This window comes from Ursus maritimus (genome assembly GCF_017311325.1).
Source record: "Ursus maritimus isolate PB19 chromosome X unlocalized genomic scaffold, ASM1731132v1 scaffold_X1, whole genome shotgun sequence".
Lineage (NCBI taxonomy): Eukaryota > Metazoa > Chordata > Mammalia > Carnivora > Ursidae > Ursus > Ursus maritimus.
The window spans coordinates 39992786-40013982 of NW_024423319.1; the positions used below are offsets into that span (position 1 = coordinate 39992786).

The following is a 21197-nucleotide window of genomic DNA, read 5'->3' on the forward strand; positions in this document are numbered from 1 at the left end:
GAGGCTTTAGCGACTTGTCGGCCCCGCCACGGCGGCTTGCAGAGAGCACTGTAGGACCTTCAGCTCTGTAATCGAGCATTCCTGTAGCTCAGCCCTGATGCTAGGCCACCAGCAGGCAGTGCTACTGCAGAGGCCTCTGAGGGAGGACACATTTCACTCACCCCTTCCCAAGTGTCTGCAGATCAGGGCCTGAGCCAGCATCATTTGTCCACAGCGGAGCATACATCCCCAGCCAGCATCTGATGAAGGGCCCGTTCCCCCTGTTGGCAAAATGGACGGGAAGGACTGTGAGTTCCCTAAATTGCCCTCCTGAAACATCAGCGTATGTGGCAATCACATAACACAGACAGACACACAGACTCAGAAAAGAGAGGCGAGAGAGACAGCAAACAGGGTTTGTTAGAGGGTGGGACTTGCAAAGGTGATGCAGAGTTAACCGAAACAGTTTCTATGGCCAAAGACAAAACCAACAAATGAAAAAACCCTGCTTGGAGACTTCTCGCTCAGTGTGCACACAGTTGTGGTAGATGACTGCCGGGTATGACTACCGACACTAACCCATGCCTTATCATTATCTGCCAGACCAAACCTGGCTTTGCTCGGCTCACTTCTCAGGGGAGCCAGTCTTAACCTTAGTTAAGGAATCAACACTACCAAAGGGAATCATCAGCGAGGTCAAAGAGATCTGGAAGGCTCTTGATTGTGCTAAATATACATTAGGAAGATCTGAACAGCAAGGAGGACAAGATAAAATAGAGGAAAGAGTCCTAGATTAGGCATCAGAAGGACTGTCTCTAGGTGCCTGATCCAAGTCTCAACTGTAGATTGGGAACAACAGCACATACCCTGACGCCTACCATTGGGGGATTTGTAAACACTGAAGGAGAAAATACCTGTGAAAGGGTTCTACAACCCATTCAGGATGATGTAAATATCCGGTGTTATGTGCATGGCTGTCATTAAAAATGCTACTAATAAATGAGAAATGGGGCCACATCTTTAAAAGGCCTTAGACCAGTTAATAAATGAAGACAGTGGGTTCCGCTTTACAAACGCTCGATGTAACGAGAATCCCACGTACGTGGCCAGCCTGAGCTCAATATCCTTTTTCAAGGTACCAGTGAAATCAGATAACTTGGATAGCAGAGGAGACAGTCTGCTTTCATTGTTTTCCGTCCCCCCAACATGGAAGTGGAAAACGATGCTATGAGCACCATCTCACCAGACTGATTTTAAGGAGGGTCATTAGCCTTGTACGACACGTGGGCCATAGGGGACCACCCTTTTCCTTTGGTTGTGGGGACTGAAGGAGAGTTGTTACAGTAAGATGGGGAGGATTGGACCAACCCGTCAACTGGCAGGGGAGGCCCTTTGCCTCTTGCTAATGGTGGAATTACAGGCCACATTAGTACAGGAAGGATGCAGGGAAGCCCACATAAAGAAGAGACTGTCTATTGCCAAAACATTGTCAGAGTTGAACTGCAAATGTTCTCGAGCCTTGTGAAGATCTCTTCACCTAGAGAAAGTTAACAGTTCAAAACCACTGGGCACTAAAAATTGTTCTTTTGTTTGTTTTCCTGCTTCGGTACTTCCTGTGGAGAGCAAACACCGTCTATGTGGACTTGGGTTTGGGGGCACTTATCAGAAAGGAGGATTTCACTCCAGTTACTAGGTCCAGGACTGCATCAAAATCAGACAGACAGACTTTTCTCTTAGGAGAACAGCTGCTACCATTTGGATTTGATACGCTTTTCCTACAGGGCCATGATACAGGAATAGGCCACCCTACTCGCAAACAGCTTAGATTTTCTCTAAAGGGAGCCTATTTGCTTAGCTTATTGACCTGTCCTGCTTTTCTAGACGGCAGCTGCTACTCTAACAGCCTATAATTAGTTCCCAGGAAATCTATAATAATTCATCGTCCAGAGGCAAGGTGCTTTCATTTCATAGGGAGAAGAAAACAAAGGAATTCTTTTCTTTCTTTCAAGGCATAATTGTCTTTAATGATCATGTGGCTCCACAAAGAAGTGGATTATAATTTAGTAAATATTACCCAAATTAGAAGGTTGACTTTCTCCGTGCTCCTGGAAGTAAAATGAGGGATATAATCTGGCGCCTGAACACTAGGAGCTGGACTCAGAAGTATACTGGCGCAACACCTTAGCGCCAAGGAACCATACACGATGAGGCACTTTGGCAATGAAACTTTCGAATAAAGTTTAAGACTCAACTAGTCCCCTAAAGCACGCTCTTTGGCACAGCAAGCTGTTAATTCTGAGGTTTCTGTAAAGGCACTGATAACCTCAGGCAAGTTATCTACAAGGAAGAAAGCACAGCACAACAAATGATATACCTACCAATTGGTGAAAATTTCCTTCTGTATGTAAACCACAGGCGAGCACTTATATCAGACAACAGCTTAGATTTTTCTGTAATTAAATGTGAAATTGCAATTAAATCACCATATCCCATCTACAGATATCTGCCTTTGATTTCTGAGCCAGCAGAAAGCCAACTCATTTTCAAATAACCAGTCAATTCTACTGTGAGGGGGCTAGGGAAGTTCGGAGGAACCCCAATCTCATCTTAGCCAAGTAATTTCAGCATTTCTCCTCACCTAGGTTTTGACCAGAGCTACTGGCCGGGTGGTTCCTTGTCTCCTTCTCACTGAGCAACATGGCCCTGGCAGGTACTAACACTGGGGTCATGGCCAAGAGACAAGGAATAGGAAAAGCAAGGATAACCCACTAGCAAGGCAATCAGCCCCTGCCTGAATGATGACGGTTGGATCCCTTACCGGTACCCACTGTCCATTATCTAAAACTAAGGGGGGAGTATTGCGGGGGGCACATATGTGTGTGCATTGCATATGTTGAACTAAAAAGGAGAGATCCCTGTCTGTACTACCTCCTGCAACTGGCATTTGTCATCTAAATGGATACAGAACATCACAAGCGCTTTTGTGTCTTTCTCCAAAGCACTTCTTGCATTGTGATCAGCTCCTTCCTATCTCCTCCTCTATGCTGGGGCCTTCAAAGAGGATCTCTCCTCAGATAAACAGAAAAAGCAGAGTTGACTCCCTCCAAGCTCAGGCTTCATCTGGGTGCTGGGTTGTTAGCAGTGTTAGGTGCAAAGGTCTTCCCCAATCTATAAGTATATAAAGGGAGGGGAAGAAATATCCCAGCCCCTTCTCCAACCAGCTCCAGTGGCTAAAAGTTCAGAATACACTGAGACAGTGCTAACAGTCAGTGGAAGATCGACAATTACAAGACTCCTTAGTGTCTGAGAGTTTCTGACAGCCATGGGCTGATTAGAAGTCCCCTAGGTGGCAGCGTTTTGAATCTAGACAGAAAAGGACACAAGGGGAATGAGAAGTATGTAGCCCAGGCATTGCTGACTAAGTACTGGTTAGTGATACTAGGAGTTTGAAACCCACAGCTTACAGAATTCAGGAGTTCTCCTTTAAAGAGAAGAATAAAAATATATCTGACTTTTCTCAAATTGTACTAACACCTATAACCATGCGAACTCCCTGCTAGGGACTCTCGGGGCCTTGGAAGGGACCCATGCAAGCAAGGGGTCTGAGGCTTGAACTCCCCTGGCTACAGGGTCTGGATCCACCCAGGAGTGGCATTAATGGTGACCAAAGTCACTCTCCACCAACCCAACATGGAAAAATGGGTAGGTCCTTAACCTCGGGCACCCACCTCATGTGGGTTCTCACAGACAAATGCTACCAAACCTTACCCGTTTTGAGGAGATGCTGTTTCCCCAAGATCCATACCAGCTCATCTGTATCTGGAAATTCTTCTAGGTAGTCAGCAAAAATAGTAATCTGGTTTTCATACTTGGATAAAACTGAAAGAAAAGGAGAGAAATTTACGGCAAAATGTAATGGACTGGGTTTGCTTCTGTGGCTTACTGATTATTACCTCTGTACTGAAGGTGAAAGGTCATTGGCTTGAAGCACATGGAAGCAAATCCTTTTCTTTGAGGAACAAAGATACTCACGAGGCCTCAAAATCCTTTTGACCACCTATCTTCACCTTCCCTTTCTTGCAGTCCCATTTGGCACCATCTCTGAATACTTAGTCACAGTCATTTCAGAATCTTTTCGTCATGGGGTCTTTTTTGTTCATAGCCACTTAGCTAGCTTCTAGCAAGAGTGTGTCGAGGTGAAACGGTAATAGCTAATGCTTGCATACCCCACTCCTGCCCACATCACGGGAACACTGTGAGGTTTCAAGCAGCCAGTGGCTTTGGAAGGGGCTGTGACGAATGTGAAAGATTACACAGCTGTGAAAATGTAAGATTTCAGCTGGAAGCCCAGATGTTTTCATAGTCCTTTTAATTGCCATTTTATTCACATATCACTTCTGCAAAGAAGGATCTTGAAGCTGGAGGTAAAAATAGCTTGTTCTTGGGATTCACAGAGGCCTGTGGTTCTCTCTCAAGATAAAGTAACTGAATAAAACAGAATTAAATGCTGCAGGTTCATGGGCCAGACTCCCAGAACTTAAGACCACATAATGTGGGATGAGGTAAAATTCACTTTTGTACCACCTGTGGGGGAAAGAGTCTGCTGAAAGAGTTAAGACTGACTTACGAAGGGGGCTATCTCAAAAGTTCTCTTTAAGCAATTTTCTGGAAGAAAATAAGATTATAGGTGGTAAACAAGTTTCCAAACTAGCCCACAAAAACGTATTTTAACCTGTAACCAGAGAAATCAAATTGATAGTATAGGAGCTCTTGGAGGCTCCCCAGCCCCTACAGGGAAGGGAGCTCAGAGAGAGCGGGGGCCCTTTTGTGCAGCTCCAAGCAGCCGCAGGGACTCTCCCAAAGCAGTCCCTGAGAGCCCCAGGGGAACCGTTTTCCTGTAAAAATGGCATTGTGAGATATGTTTAACCCACTTGAAAGGACGAATTGTTTTCTTTTGGCTTTGTTTTCTAAGGCAGGAGCATGCTGTTTTCACAGAAATAAATGTTCCTAAATATAAATGTTCCTATCTGATCATAAAAACAGGTTCACCTGCTCAAAAATACTTGGTTGGAGGCTGAAGTTATACTTTGTATAATTTGTGCAAATTGAAGTTACAATTTGTTTGAAGTTGTAATTTTAGAAACACAGCTACCCAGGGATACCACCTTTCTTGAAATTTATCACAGAAGCCCAATCTTTCTGGGATTTAAGTAGCTTTTCTCCTCAGGATGTTTTAATCATTAAGGTTAGAGTCTCCGGCAGTATTTCAAACCTGAAGAGGTTGGAAATGAGGCAGCCATTTTGTTCCCCAGTGAAAGCTCATCACTGCCGAATCTGCCAGGGAACCTGTGCCATCTTAGCCTTTCTGCCTCTGGCCTCAGCCCCTGGCCCAAGCCCAGGAAATACCAGGCTAAAAATGACCACCCAGGTCAGGCCATCCCCAGGAGGTGTGGACTGAGGTGGTGTAAGTCACACTGTGTACCTTCCCACCCTATTCTCTACCCCTCACAGGCAGGAGAAAGCAGGTTAAAATGAACATCCAGGGTAGCCTAGAAACAGAGTCAGAAAATGAGGAGCTCGAGAGGAGTGCGGGAAAGGGGCAGGCTGTCTGGCATTCCCTTGGTAGGGGTGAGGAAGGGCGGCACTGGATGAATGTACAGCATGTATGGATATAAGCCTTGGGTCTTTTTTTAGTACCGGCCAAAAAAAAAAAAAAAAAAAACATTTCTCTATCGCCAACCCTGTCTCAGTGAGTCATGGCCCAGCCATCTGGTCAAATTAGTACAGCCCCTTAAAGCCTGTGAGAACTGTGCTGTTTCATTTGGGATGGCCCTGACCAAAATGGTAGCCAAAGAATTGTCCCCTTGCTCTTCAGCCCTTCTCGGGCCGGCAAGAAGGTCATTACCATCTCTATTCTTCCTGATTCTCCCCATAGAAGATGGACTCCCAGAATGCAGTGCATCGGGCCACAGCCAGCCCCAGGTAAAGCTACGTGGATGAAGCAAATGAAAGCCAGAAGAGAAGCTGGGATTAACAGAAGCAAAGAGTGGTAACATGGGGAGGGTATATACAAGACAGTCTGGCAAGGAAGGGGAATAGGTCATCCACAAGGAGAACTCAGAGTGATGAAGAAGCAAACTGGGACATCACTGAGGTGCAGAAGTGAAGTCGCATTTCCAACAGAATCACTTCTAACGTAATCCTTTTTAAAAAATTTCATAAACTACCTTTATCTTGCCTTAAAAACAACAAACAAGACATCAGCCCCATATGAGTTTCCTGCCCTTTCAGACTATTGAAAGAGATAGGAACTATCCAGGCAGAGCTACAAAGACCATAGCTGGGTGGACCAAGAATTTCCTTCTACAAGGTCTGGTGAACAACAGGCTTCCCTCTGTTCCATTTTACTTTAATAATGATTATTGCACTGAAGTCTCTGCTGGGTTGGCTTAGTGGTCAGCTAATAACTGAACAAAGACTTCCTCAGACTCCTGGAACCAGCAAGTCTCTCGGTCTCGGCCAAGAGGCTCTGTGTACATGTTGGGACATGTCTTCCACGCTCAGCCAGGCAGTTGATAACTTTGCCTTAGTCTTCCCTCGTGCAGAGCTTGGGATCAGCCAGAGTGAAAGCTTAGGGCCCCCTCAGGTCTTTCCTGAGCATGCACACAACACTGGGAATGCACACAGCCCTGAGCATGCGGATAGTCTTCTAGATTCCCGGGGTGGGCCCAAACGTTTCAAGCTCCAAGGGACATGCTATGCCTTAGCTTTCTCCTTTAAGCTTTTTGGTTATCTACTGCCTCGGGCAGCTATGAAGTCTATCGATGGCCTCTGTAATGGTTTTCTTATTTTATCATTTTATTTTTAATTGAAGTATAGCTGACACACAATATTATATTAGTTCTAGGTGTACAACATAGTGATTTGACAATTTATACATTACTCAATTGTCACCACGATAAGTGTGGTCACCATCTGTCACCAATTATTACAGTATTATTGACTATATTCCCTATGCTATACTTTCAGTCCCCATGACTTATTTATTTTATAACTGGAAGTTTATACCTCTTAATACCCTTCACTTATTTTACCCATTCCCCCAGCCCTTTCCCCTCTGGCAGCCACCAGTTCGTTCTCTGTAATTTTGAGTCTGTTCCTGGTTTGTTCATTTGCTTGTTTTGTTTTTTAGATTCCACATATAAGTGAAATATATGGTATTTGTCTTTCTCTGACTGACTTATTTCACTTAACATAATACGTTCTAGATCCATCCATGTTGTCACAAATGACAAGATTTCATTCGTTTTTATGGTTGAGTAATATTCTATCACACACACAGACATCCTCCTTATCCTTTCATCTACTGATGGACAGTTGGGTTGCTTCCATATCTTGGCTAGTGTAAATAATGCTATAACAAACATAGGGGTGCATATATCTTTTCTAATTAACGTTTTTGTTTTCTTCAGGTAAATACCCAGAAGTTGAATTACTGGATCGTATGATATTTCTATTTTTAATTTTTTGAGAAACCTCCATACTGTTTTCCACAGTGGCTGCACCTCTAATAGTTAAAAAAAAAAAGCCCCTGCCACTCCAAGTCAGGACAAATAAATACAGTCTTGCAAGTGGGGTCTTCCCAGGAACCATCAGAAAGATCAAATAATGACAATTCTCTAAAAATGAGGCTTGGGGCGCCTGGGTGGCTCAGTCAGTTAAGCATCAGCCTTAGGCTCAGGTCATGATCTTGGGGTCCTGGGATCAAGCCCCATGTCAGGCTCCCTGCTCACTGGGGAGTCTGCTTCTCCCTCTCCCTCGGCCCCTCCCCCTGCTCATTCTCTCCCTCTCTCTCTCTCTCTCTTTCACTCTCTCTCAAATAAATAAATAAAATCTTTAAAAAAATAAAATAAAAATGCTCCAACCCCATTCTGTGTCCTACAATGGCTGTCAGGCTCCTGGCTTTTCCTGGGATTGGAGGCTGTAAACTCTCAAGGCTCCTCTAGGGCTGGAGAGCAAGGGATGGGTGTAGGGCAAGTGAAAACACCACAAAGCTTACTATTCTCACCAAAATGCAGCTGCTTTTCTTGAATAAATACTCCCCAGATTGTTGCAAGCCTTTGGTGAATTTCCACACTTCTGAAAAGGTTGATTCTGACCATTTTTGCCAGTTTTTTCATTGTTATTATAGATAGAATTTTCAGAGGCCCTCAATCTGCCATTTCTGCTATGTCTTACTTTAATATGTTTTCCAGTCATTGACTAGATTTCTAAGGGTTATTTCATAAAATTGCAAGCAAAGGAGAAAATGGCTTTGAATGACACATTTTCTGATAGGGCTTACCACAGACACTTGTACACGAAGGCTCCTAGATTCTGTGGGGCTTGTGTCCCACAAACAACACAAATTCTCTAAAGTGAAATCTCACGGCCACAGAATCTCAGGGCCAGAAGGGGCTTGAGATACCACAGCATATCTTCCTTATAGGCCACCTGATTCTAAAGGCATGCCAGGATGCTGCTGATTCCAGAACAGCCTTCTCAGCAGTACATACATATTTAACATACTATCAAGTAAGAGCTTCAAAAACAGAGGAAAATATCCATGGAAGATAGGTATGGCAAGGGTCAAATATTCATTAATATATCCATTCCATAAACTTTTACTGAGTATCTACTACGTGCACAGAGGCTAAAACGTCACTGACCTGTAGCTTCCATCCTCCAAAAGCTTTTAATCTAGTGGGGAGGCTAGGTCTGGAAACAACTAATAACAATAAGTACCATACTAAAGGAAAGTGATGTAACATACAGCACAGGGAATACAGTCAATCATATGGTGACAATTTTGTACAATGACAGATGGTAATTAGCCCTACCAAGGTGATCATTTCATAATATGTCAAAATATTTTAAAAAATCAAAATACTAGGTTGTACACCTGAAACTAATAGATTTCTGTGTGTCAAGTATAGTTCCATAAAGAAAGAAAGCAACGTGGAAGGCAACAAATGATTAATTCCAACTGGGGGTGAGTGGGCCTTCCACAACCCAGAGAAGGTGGTATCTGAGCTGAGGCTTAATGGAAATAAGATATAAGTGGGAAGGGGGAAGGGAAGAAATTCCTGGTTGAGGGAACATCAAAAGGATTTGGCAAGCAACTGAATGTGCTGTGGGGCTGGGGGGAGGGGGGGGGAAGAAAGAGAGATACAGAGAGAGAGGGAGGCAGGGAGGGAGAGAGACAAAAATAACTTGCAGTTTGCGAGTGTGGATGATGAAATGGGAGCAGCAAAACATGATGTGGGGTAGGGAGATAAAGTGTGATCTAGCCAGAACATGTAGGACTCATGGGTTTGGTTGATAAAAGAAGGAGAGGGTTAAAAAAAAAAAGTAGAGGAAGACAACCTGCACAGGGATTGTGAAGAGGGACATGGTAGACGGCAGGCAGATTAGCAGAGCCTCGGAAGGCAGGTGGAATTCAAACAACAAAGCTCAGCCTAAAAGGTGCCTTCACCTTCCTCCTGGGTCCACTTAGTGTTCTGGTCTTGCCAGCTTCTGCCCACCCAGGCACACGCCCTGCCCCATCTGCATTCTCTTCCTCCCACTGACAACCAAAATCTAGAAAAGAGAGAACTGGACAATTCTCATCATTTCAAGGGGGATTGTCATGTCCCAAACTGCAAGTTTTCTTGAATGTATTCGGCAAGTCAAATCCTAGCGATGCTGGGTGGTCAGATAGGGCGAAAGATGTGAATGATTTCTCTACAGACCAGTATAAACTTTGGCACCCCAAGAAAACATTTATCATTTTAGACTTACAATACAGAATCTTAACTGAAGGGTTCGGAGTCAGCTGGGCTTTATGACTTTAGGAGATTCTGCCATAAATAACTTGGCCCCACAAAATACATTTCTTACAGATTTCAGCCAATTCATCCTACTGACAATGGTGGTAAGAATCAAATGAAAGACAAAGTTGGACTTTCTGGTTTTCCCTTAAAATGATTCTTCTGGGGGGCTCCTGGGGGGCTCAGACAGCTAAGTGTTTGATTCTTGATTTCGGCTCAGGTCATGAGATCAAGCCCCACGTCCGGCTCTGCACTCGGTGGGGAGTCTGCTTGAGATTCTCTCTCTCCTTTTCCCTCTATCCCTTCCCCACCTCTCTAAAATAAAAACAAACAAATCTGTAACATGATTCTTTTGAAAAACTTGTTGCCTTTTTAAGTATATTTTTTTGTTGTTGTTCTCACTTAAGGACAAACTGTTGTCTGCTACCTGCTGACTGAAACGCATTTAGAAACATCCATGAGGAAATGGGGTTCCGAGCACGAACTGGTAAGGAATGTACCTAACACACAGGTCACTGAACCTCCAAATTGCTGCCCCTTTTTGCTTTTGATAAGGAAACTCTGATCTTTTTGGAGAGATGCATTTTTCAGAACAATAAAAAGATGCCACTTTTTTAAGGTTTACCTTTGTTGATAAGACATACAAAGAAGGCAGGACATTGGATGGAAGGATAAAAAAATATTTGATTGGCTTTATAATTCAAGACTTGAGGCAACTATCCCACAAACTGAGGTGAGAATCAGCTTGATTATTTATCAACAGGTTTTGTTGTTAAGACTCAATCTGCTAAGTGCAAAGTGTGGTTGTATTCCCAAGGAGTACAAGTTACCATCATGCGGTGGGTCCAAAAAAAGCCCCTGTGGTATTGTATCTTTGATTTTGGACAGTATCCAAACCAAAAGAACAGGAATACTCAAAAATAGAGCTCATGACTCATGTAGGGAGCAAGATAATCATAAAAATATTTAACCAAAATGAAGAATATATCAAATAATTTTTCTCTAACATAAAAAAATGTGGGGTCGCCTGACCGGCTCGTCAGTTAAACGTCAGACTCTGGATTTTGGCTCAGGTCATGATTTTAGGGTCGTGGGATTAAGCCCTTGGTCGGGCTCTGCACTGGGCGTGGAGCCTGCTTAAGATTCTCTCTCTCCATCTCCCTCCACGTGTCTCCCCCTGCACGCACACGCACACTGTCTCTCTAAAAACATGTGGTTTTTTTGGCAGAGGATGAAAAGGAGGAATCACTCCTCACTCCTCTTAAAAAGAGCTCTAGCCTAGGAAACCTAAAATTTAGGTTCTAGTCCTATGCTGCCACTAACTAGCTATGTGACCTTGGAGAACTTACTGCAATTCTTTGGACATTAGATTCTCCATTTATAAAATGAGTGGTGTGTTTTTCAAACAACACATCATAACTCCTCAGTGGGCTATGAAGTCTACACAGTGGGTCACAACCAGCATTTTTTAAATGAAATTAAATAGAACAGAAAAATATTAGAACATATCACATGTAAGAAGGATTAACATCATTTCATGAGACTTGTTTGTGTGGATATAAATTGGGTGGCAATATATAATGGATTTCCCATTGTATTGTGGGATCAAAAAAGCTGGAAAGCCAGTGGTCTAGACGTACACTCTCCATTACAGTAGCCACCAGCTACAAGCAGTGGCTCACATTTAAATTAATTAAAATTAAATACAACTAAAATTTATTTATTTATTTATTTATTTATTTTTAAAGATTTTATTTGTTTATTTGACAGAGAGAGAGACAGCTGGAGAGGGAACACAAGCAGGGGCAGAGGCAGAGGGAGAAGCAGGCTTCCCACTGAGCAGGGAGCCTGATGCGGGGCTGGATCCCAGGATCCCGGAATCATGACCTGAGCCAAAGGCAGACGCTTAACGACTGAGCCACCCAGGCACCCCCAACTAAAATTTAAGTTACTCAGTTGCACTCGCCCCATTTCAAGCACTAGATAGCCACGTGTGGCTAGTGGCTACCATACTGGACAGCACAGCTATAGGATAGTTCCATCATCACAGCAAGTTCTATTGGGCAGGCCTATCCCAACAATGTATCTATGGTTCTGTAGGAGGTAGAGGTAGGGCAGGTTGTTAGGAGGGGTACTTCAAGCTCTGGGAAAAGAAGATGTATTCACTTGTCTCTCTCTTAAGAGAGTCTGTATATGAATTTCTAAATAAGTGAGCCAACAATTATGTACTAAGTTCTATACTTTGTTCTGTGAGGGATACAGAGGAAGTATCCTCATAAATATTCACTAAATGTTAAAAGAGCAATCGAAGGCATCTAAAAGCATAGTACCTAAAGATATGAGCCTTACATCCATGAAAAACCTAATAATAAAAGGCAATGCATAAGCAAGTATTGATAAGAGCTGAATGCTATCAAAATTCAGAAAAGGGGGAAATCAGTGAGCATTAGAGCCATCAGAAACGATTTCAAAGAGGACATAGGATTTTAACTGGTGCTTAAGTTATTGCTTCAACAAGGATACACAGAAATAAGACAGGAGAAAATTCCAGATTAGGGCAATACTAGTAAGTATGTATGTGTCAGAGAGGGGGCTAAATTCTGGAGGATACTGGGCAATGAGATTAGAGACGTGGCTTGGGTCTGGATGGTAGAAGGCAGAAAGCAAGCCAGTAGAGTCCAAGTCTCAGTCAAGCCACTGACAGTTTTCAGAGCGCTTTCACTGATCCTTGAGGCAGCCTCTTGAGATAGCCAGGGCAAAGATCGCTACTTCCAGTTTTGAGTTGAAGGAACTAAGTCTCAGAGAGGTGATGAGAATTGCCCAGAGTCCTATAGCTAGTGAGCAGTATAACCAGGATTCAAACCGAGTAAACCTTATTCTCCATCCATATTCTTCCCACTCTACCTTGCTGTTACAATAAAAGCTGGATTCAAGGCATGGAGACATGGGACAGCAATGAGAAAGTTGTTGTAATAATCCAGACATAAAGTGTTGAAGGCCTGGCCCAAGGTGGCAAGAAATCAGATGCTCTGGTTATGTAACATACAAACTGACTGTGCAGTACCCACTGTTTATAGGGAGAGTAAGAGTAGACAGTCTGAGGTTAGAAGAGTATAATTATTTTTAACTGGAAGTGATCTAAACTACCCCAAAGGAACAAATACTAACAATATAATTCATATACTCTGTCCAGATTTTTCCAGATGGCTGAAGGCAATGTTTTGGATGCGGTTCCTAAGCAAACAACTCTTTATGAGTCTATGCATTTTTATGAGCCATTTCTGTCTTGCTAGTGTTTCCTTCCTCTGTCAATTGCAATGTTCATTTCTCAGAACTAATTGGTCATATGATCTCTTACCTCATCTAGATTTCCAGTGAGAAAGGTCTAGTGCAAAAAGGTCAAGGAGCTACAGGCCTTGGAGTTTTTCCACACTATTTAGTAAAAGTAATTATTGGCAATTAATTAGTTAATAATAATTTACTAAGAAAATACTGAAATACACCATTACCAGACTAATCTTAAAAGGATCTCTTCACTTGTGTCACTGAGCTGCTCAAAAACTTCCCCGGGCTTCCAAGATTGCTCCAGCTGATGGGAACCAAATATGAACTCATTAGGCTGGAATTTAAGGCTCTCTCCAATATGGCCATCTCCTACATTTACATTTGTTCCCCACTGATCATTACTCCTTCAGGAGAGCTACTCTTTTTGGCCAAAATAAACCATATGATACATTGGAGGCTCTTTGCTCATTCATGTCCTACTTATACTTAAGTCCTACCTCAAATGCTACTTTCTCTGTGAACCCTTCCTTCTCAATTTTCCCACCAAGAAGTACTTTTTCCTTCTTCTAAGCTTCTGAAGTCCCTGATTTTTATCTCTGTTGTGGCACCGGGCACTTTGTTCTCTAGATTATTGTTATTTGCAGGCATGTCATCTCTCTGCTATTGGAACGAACTCCCATCTCAGTCCACGTAGAGCTTATCTCCATATGCTCTAAAGCTCCAATCATAGGGCCTTGCGAGAAGTTGTCCCCTAAGGCTCATCAAATGTTTATGGAATGAATGGGCACACTGACAAAAAGTCTAAAACCTGGTTTATATGTTTATGCACACGTCAATTTAACAACCCTTTGTGGAGTACCTACCATATGACCAACATTGTACTAGGCCTTGGGGATAGTAACATGTGTTAGCAATTCCAAGTCTAATGGGAAGAGAGAAAGAAGGAGAGTTCGTTTTTATGCAGTATGGTCAGTGTTTGCACGGGGGAGCTCAGGAAGCACAGCAGAGGACCATCTAAGCCAGCCTAGGGTACAGAGAAGGCTTGGGGAAGAGAAGTGATGACAGGACTTATCCTTAAATGATTAGAGTTAAGCAAATATGGTAGGAGAAGGGTGTTCCAGGCAGGGGAGCAGCTTGGACCAAAACACCAAGGGCTTGAGAGACTGTCGAACAGTGAGGCCACGTGGAGACTGTCAGGGCTTGAGGCTGGAGAGGCAAATGAGCCTAGGAGATGTTGGCCTTGGAATCCTTGGTTTGGTAAGGCTTCTGGACTTAACCCAGGCTTCATGGAGCCCCTGAACGCTTTCAAACACACTCAGGAGGAGGTCTGGGTATCTCACCATTAGCAGAAAGAAACAGTGCAACAAGTAATTGCCTGCAATGCCAATCTTAGTTGTTGGTTTTAAAACATTATCAAATTAACTTCTGTTAAAAAAAAAAAAAAACCCAAACGTGAAGGGACCATCTTTGTGAAGGAAGGGGTTAAGGTGGGTCTCTGTCTTGGGGCACGCTCACTGGTACAGCACAATGGGAGAAACTCTGAAGCCCTTTCCAGGAGGAACAGTAACTCTTCATTTAGGGTACTTGCCCAGTTTTCACCTCTGTTTACAATCACCTCACCCGCTTCCCAGAGCACAGGAATTTTCCCCATACCCTTTCAACATCACACTTCATTAGTAAACGTTGCCAGCAGACATATGCTGTTTAAAAATTCTTTACCTTTGATGTCATGTAAAATTATACTGCCAGGGTTAAGTTTTTGGATTGCAAAAAATTACACATGTACCTTCACTTTCAAAACAAAAAATGTATTCCAAGTTAATCCTAGGGCAAATTTCGGTAAAGTGAACTTGATTTTCCAACATTATTTTGCCATTATTTGAACCACATTGCCCAAGAAAAGACTTTACTCCGTCTAAAAAAGATGCAGCTTGCAATAAAATGGCTCCACATCCCTGACGTGCACTCTATGAACCAGACACCAGGAAAATAAATAGCTATCTACCAAAAGGCATAAGAGACCCAACCGACCAACCACAACAAAAATGTTCTCTAATATCTGCCAGGCAGAAAATCTTGATCTGTTAAACAAAACACAGACCCATTTTTAACTCCAAAAGTGGCTCTTCATAAAGTGGGGTTTCTTATAAGATGCTCAGCCATCAGTTCTTTCATTAATACTAAGTTAACTTATTCTTTTTTTTTTTAAAGATTTTATTTATTTATGTGACAGACAGCCAGCGAGAGAGAGAACACAGCAGGGGAGTGGGAGAGAAAGAAGCAGGCTCCCAGCCGAGGAGCCCGATGTGGGACTCGATCCCGGAACGCCGGGATCACGCCCTGAGCCGCAGGCAGACGCTTAACGACTGCGCTACCCACGCGCCCCAAGTTAACTTATTCTAAGTTAAAAATGTCTTTTTAGGGGCGCCTGGGTGGCTCGGTCGTTAAGCATCTGCCTTCGGCTCAGGGCGTGATCCCAGCATTTTGGGATCGAGCCCCACATCAGGCTCCTCTGCTGGGAGCCTGCTTCTTCCTCTCCCACTCCCCCTGCTTGTCTCTCTCTCACTGGCTGTCTCTCTCACTGGCTGTCTCTGTGCCAAATAAATAAATAAATAAATAAATCTTTTTTTAAAAAATGTCACTCGCTTAGAGAGGTCTTTAAAAAAATGTCTTTTTATTGCACCCACCCTGGCGACTCCACTCCTAGGTTTATGTCCAAGAAAAATGAGTGTTTGTGTCCACCGAAAGATGTGGTCAAAAATGTTCATAGCAGCTTTACTCATAATACCCAAGACCTAGAAACAGTGCAAGTGTCCATCAATGGGGCACTAGCAACACAGTGTTAGTGTTCTTCCCAAACGCATATATTGAAGCCCTAATTCTCAGTACGATGGTATTTGGAGGTGGGCCCTTTGGGAGGTCATGAGGTCATGAGGATAGAATCCCCATGAGTGGGATCAGTTCCCTTATAAGAAGAGACACCAGAGAGATGATCTCTCTCCATCGTGGGAGGACACAACAAGAAGGTAGCCATTTGCAAGCCAGAAAGAGAGACCTCGCCACATGCCGAACCTGCTGGTGCCATGACGTCGGGCTTCCCAGCCCCCAGAACTGCGAGAAACAAACGTTTGTTGTTGAAGCCATCTGGTCTACGAAGCTGTGTTACAGCAGCCTGAACAGACTAAGGCAAGGAGGATGGAACAATTGTGGCGAATCATTCAAAGCAATGGTCCACGGCGACAAAAAAGACCTAATATGATGTACAAAACACAGATAAATCTTAAACAGAAGAAGTCAGACACAAAATAGTACATACAATATGATTCTATTTATATAAAGCTTGAAATCAGACAAAACTCATGTACGATAATAGCACTCAGAATAGTTGTTACCTTTGGGAGGTGGTGTTGGCTGGTGGGAGGAGGCAAGACAGAGACTTTGAGGCACCCGAGGTGGGGGAAGAAATGTTCTTTATCTTGATCTGGGTGGAGGGTGCACATATATAAAATTTCACTGAGCTGTACGCTTAAGATTTGTGCACTTATGTATGTAAAGAATACCTCAATTCAAGAAGAGAGAAAAAGATAAGTCTCTATATTGGATTGATTTCTGGTACAGACTGGTGATACAGATCAAACTTATGCTAACAGCAAAATATTCTCTTGTTATCAGGAGCAGAGGTGTAGTTCTAAATTTCTCCCCCCCCCACACACACACACATCAAATCCAAGTGAAAGTATTTTGGGGCTTCAGATACTATTTAGATGTCAAGCTAATTTATTGGATTTTTCAACTTAGACCTTTCCAAAATGCTATCTATTTTGCAAGCTCACTTTGATTACGAATTCCCAAATGTATTAATTCTTCTTTTCTACTATAGCATTAGCTGGTCTTCATCAGAGAAATATATTGAATTTTCCCCCAAAAATCTTAGTGGAAGAAAGTGTAGTAGACTGAAGAAAACACTAGCTTATGAATTAGAAGAGCCAGGTTCTATTTCAGCTCTGCCTTTTGCTACATAAGTCACCTTGGGCTACTCTTTTAAACTAAGATTCCCTTTCCTTATCCATAAAATGTAGATAATACCTTCCCTACAGGGCTATAGTGAGGACCAAATGAGAGAATGGATGTAAAAGTGCTTTGTAAACTTTAAATGAGTGCTAATAGCCCCAAAGCTATGTGTTTCATTAGAACTTGTGCCTGGTTGTGGCCAAGAGAAAATGTACTTAAATTTCAAAGCTTGTACTTCAGTTTCGCACATCTTACATTTCACTAGAGTTAGGATCAGCAAGTGCACTCAAATTCTAACATCTCTCAAAAGTTGAAACAATTCCATGATAATAAATACTGAAAATAGACATGTACAGGGATGTAGGATGAATAACTGCTTCTTTCCTTTTCCCAATTACGACTTTTAAGTGTATCTCCATTATATTCAGTTCATACTTCCAGAACTTTGTATTGCTTCTGCAACACTCATGCCATAGTTCCCCCTCTCTCTTATGAATTTCACAATAACTGTCCCTAAAGGCTGTTCCCATTTCTCCTTTCTGCCATCCACCATGAGCACGATAGCAAAATTTAAAAATACTCCCCACTCTGAGCTCCTTGTCAGAGACCTGAGTACTCCTCGTCAGAGAGCCCCAAATAGAAAGTGCCTTTTCTTAAGTGTCACCTTTTAATGTTTGTTTCTCTGGTGACAGGAAGTGATATAGGCCAGAGTTGCCTCAAAATGCTTCCTGTCACCAGCTATCCTTTCCAGCAGATCCAGCAGGAAATGTCTGATCGTCATGCAATGTGAAAGGAGCTTGACAGAAGGAAAAACCAAGGTGATTTGGTTTCAAGGGCCCTAGTGGTTCCTGTTCCTGGAGATTTTGTTGTTAGTCCCACAGTTAAGTTCTCCAAACTGAAGCAAACCTACAGATAAACAAACAAAACAGACTACGGAAGGTAAACCCTGAAGCTTTCAAGACCCTTAAGAAGTATTCCCTTCAGGCATCGAGTCCCACTTAAGAGGTCTTTTGTGAACCTTCTGAGCTAGGGGATAAAAACTGATTTTATAAAAGTAGATTGACAGCAGCAAGAAGGGCCGGCTGACAAGGAAACAGACAGAATATCATAAAAAACTAATATGGATTCACATACACACACGTACACATACTCACACATACACACACACACACACACACACACACACACACACACACACACACACAAAGACTAAATGGTCTAGGACCATGCAGTGCAGGGACAATCATTAAATCACATTTCAAGAGGCCTTAGAATACCACTGCATTATAGCATATAATAACTGATAGTCATAACAATGATCCTCCCTGAAAAAATCAGATTATGTCCCTAAATGCTGTATAAGAAATCAGAGGAGTAAATTGTTTCTTGGTTGGGTTTTTTTTTTTTCCTCTTTGGAGAATTCCATTCATGGTAGTTAAAATGTTAAAAGCGTACGGTGCTTAGAGGGAATCATGAGCCATTTAGAAAATTGGTTACTCAAAATGCCTTTTCCCCAGAAAGAGTGAGGGAACTGAGGTTCTACTTTAGTCGGTAAGATGAGATGAACGCTGGTTGTATGACAGACGCAAGTGTTATCAGGAGGTCAGAAAAAGGAGATGAGCCTGGGATAGCATAATCAGAGAAGGCTTCATAGAGGAGGCAGGGCTCAGGGCTGTGTTTACTTTGAAGTCTCTCTCCATCCAAAGCCTGGTTCTGCCTTTCTTTATTGCCACCCTTAAGCAGCCCTGCCAGGGTCTCAAGTTTAGACTCATTAAACAAGACTAGTTTTAAGGGAAATGTAATGATAGTGAACAAAAAGAAAACTGGGATGCAGATCCTGCATAAAGGAGCTTGCTAAGGCTTCAATGCCTGAATAAGCAGAGCCTCTGGTATGGGCAGCAATTGTGCCAAGCAGCAAATAATTTGTGGGAACCATGGATGGAGTACCATCCATACCCTTAAATTACGGAAAAGCAAGGTATAACAAAGAATTTTTACTTCATAGTCTACTTTTATTTAGTATATAGAAGTATACCAGTGGGAAACCACAAAACATTACTGAAAGAAATTAAAGATGACACAAATAAATGGAAAGATGTCTGTGTTCATGGGTTGAAAGACTTAATATTGTTAAGATATCTATATTACCCAAAACAATCTACAGGTTCAACACAATTCCTCAAAATCCCAATGGCATTTCTTGCAGAAATAGATAAATTCATAAGGAAAATCAAGGAATTCCAAAGAGCCAAAACTACTTTTAAAGAGAAGAACAAAGGAGTCACACTTCCTGCATTCAAAACATATTTCAAAGATACAGTAATCAAAACAGTATGATCCTGGCATAAAGACAAACAAAGAGACCAAGAGAACAGGCTAGAAAGCTCAGAAATAAACCCTTGTATATATGGTCAAATGGTCTTTGACAAGGGTGCCATGACAACTCAAGGAGAAAAGGACAGTCCCTTCGACAAATGGTAGTAAGAAAACTGGATATCCACATGCAAAAGAATGAAGTTGGACCCTTATCATACACCACATACAAAAATTAACTCAAAATGAATTAAAGACCTAAACATAAGATCTAAAAGTATAAAACGCCTAGAAGAAAACACAGAGGAAAAGCTTCCTGACATAGGATGTGGCAATGATTTCCTGGACATGACACCAAAAGTAACAAAAGCAAAAATCGACAAACAAATGGGACTGCAGCAAACTTCAAAACTTTTGTGCATTAAAGTACACAATCATCACACTGAAAAGGAAACAAACCTATGGAATGTGAGAAAATATTTGCAAACGACATATCCATTAAGGGATTAATATCTGGAACACATAATAAACTCTTACAACTCAAAGACAAAAATCAAATAATCTGATCTTTTAAAATGGACAAAGGACTTGAATAGACACTTCTCCAAAGATGATACACGAATAGCCAACAAGCATATAAAAAAATGCCCAACATCACTAATCATCAGAGAAACATACATTAAAACGTCAATGATGTGGACTATAAGGGATAGCGCAGAAGACCATAGGGGAAGGGAGGGAAAACTGAATGGGAAGAAATCAAAGAGGGAGACAAACCCTGAGAGACTCTGGACTCCAGGAAGCAAACCGAGGGTTACAGAAGGGAGGGGGGTCGGGGGATGGGGTAACTGAGGGATGGGTATTAGGGAGGGCAGGTGATATGATGAGCACTGGGTGTTATACACAACTAATGAATCAACATAATAAAAAAATTAAAATTAAAAACTTCAAAGAGTTATCACCTCATACCCATTAGGATGGCTGTGGAAAATATCAAGAGTTATCAAGGATATAGAAAAGTTGGAAGCCTTGTACACTGTTGGTAGGATTGTAAAATGGTGCAACCACAATGGGAAACAATCCTGGAGGTTCCTCAAAAAATTAAAAATAGAACTGCCTTATGATCTGGCAATTCCATCTCTGGGTATATTTATTCAAAAGAACTGAAATCAGGGTCTTAAAGAGATATTTGAACATCCATGTCCATAGCAGCATTATTCCCAGTAGCCAAGAGGTAGAAACAAACCAAATGTCCATCAGTGGATGACTGGATAAACGAAATGTGGTATATATGTATTAATGTACAATACAATATTATTCAGCCTTAAAAAGGAAGGAAATCCTGTCATATGCTACAACATGGATGAACCTTAAGGATACTACACTCAGTGAAAAAAGCAAGTCAAAGAAGGACAAATACTGTATCATTCTACTTTATATGAGATATCAAAACTAGTCAAATTCATAGAAACAGAAAGTAGAATGGTGGCTGCCAGGGACTAGAAAAAAAGGTAAGTTGCTGTTTAATGGTTATAGAGTTTCAGATTTTTAAGTTGAAAAACTTCTGGAGATCTATTTCATGATAATGTAAATATATTTAACAGTACTAAACTGTACACTTAAAATTAGTTAAGAGAGTAACTTTTATGTTATGTGCTTTTTACCACAGTGTAAAAACAGCCAAAAGAAGGAGGAGGAGGAGGAGGGGGAGAGGGGGAGGGGGAGGAGGAGGAGGAGGAGGAGGAGGAGGAGGAGGAGGAG

General features: G+C 42.2%; 1 protein-coding gene across 2 annotated transcripts in view; it reads right to left on the reverse strand.

Annotated features, from left to right (window-relative positions):
* The window catches only part of ATG4A (autophagy related 4A cysteine peptidase), a 53917-nt gene that overhangs the window by 16312 nt on the left and 16408 nt on the right, over positions 1–21197 (reverse strand). For both annotated transcript variants that reach the window (XM_040629287.1, XM_040629281.1), the window contains exons 2-4: positions 3748–3858; positions 2358–2429; positions 162–260 (exon numbers count right to left, since the gene is read on the reverse strand). In XM_040629287.1, the coding sequence (XP_040485221.1) occupies positions 162–260; positions 2358–2429; positions 3748–3858 (282 nt within the window). The remainder of the gene's footprint in view (positions 1–161; positions 261–2357; positions 2430–3747; positions 3859–21197) is intronic.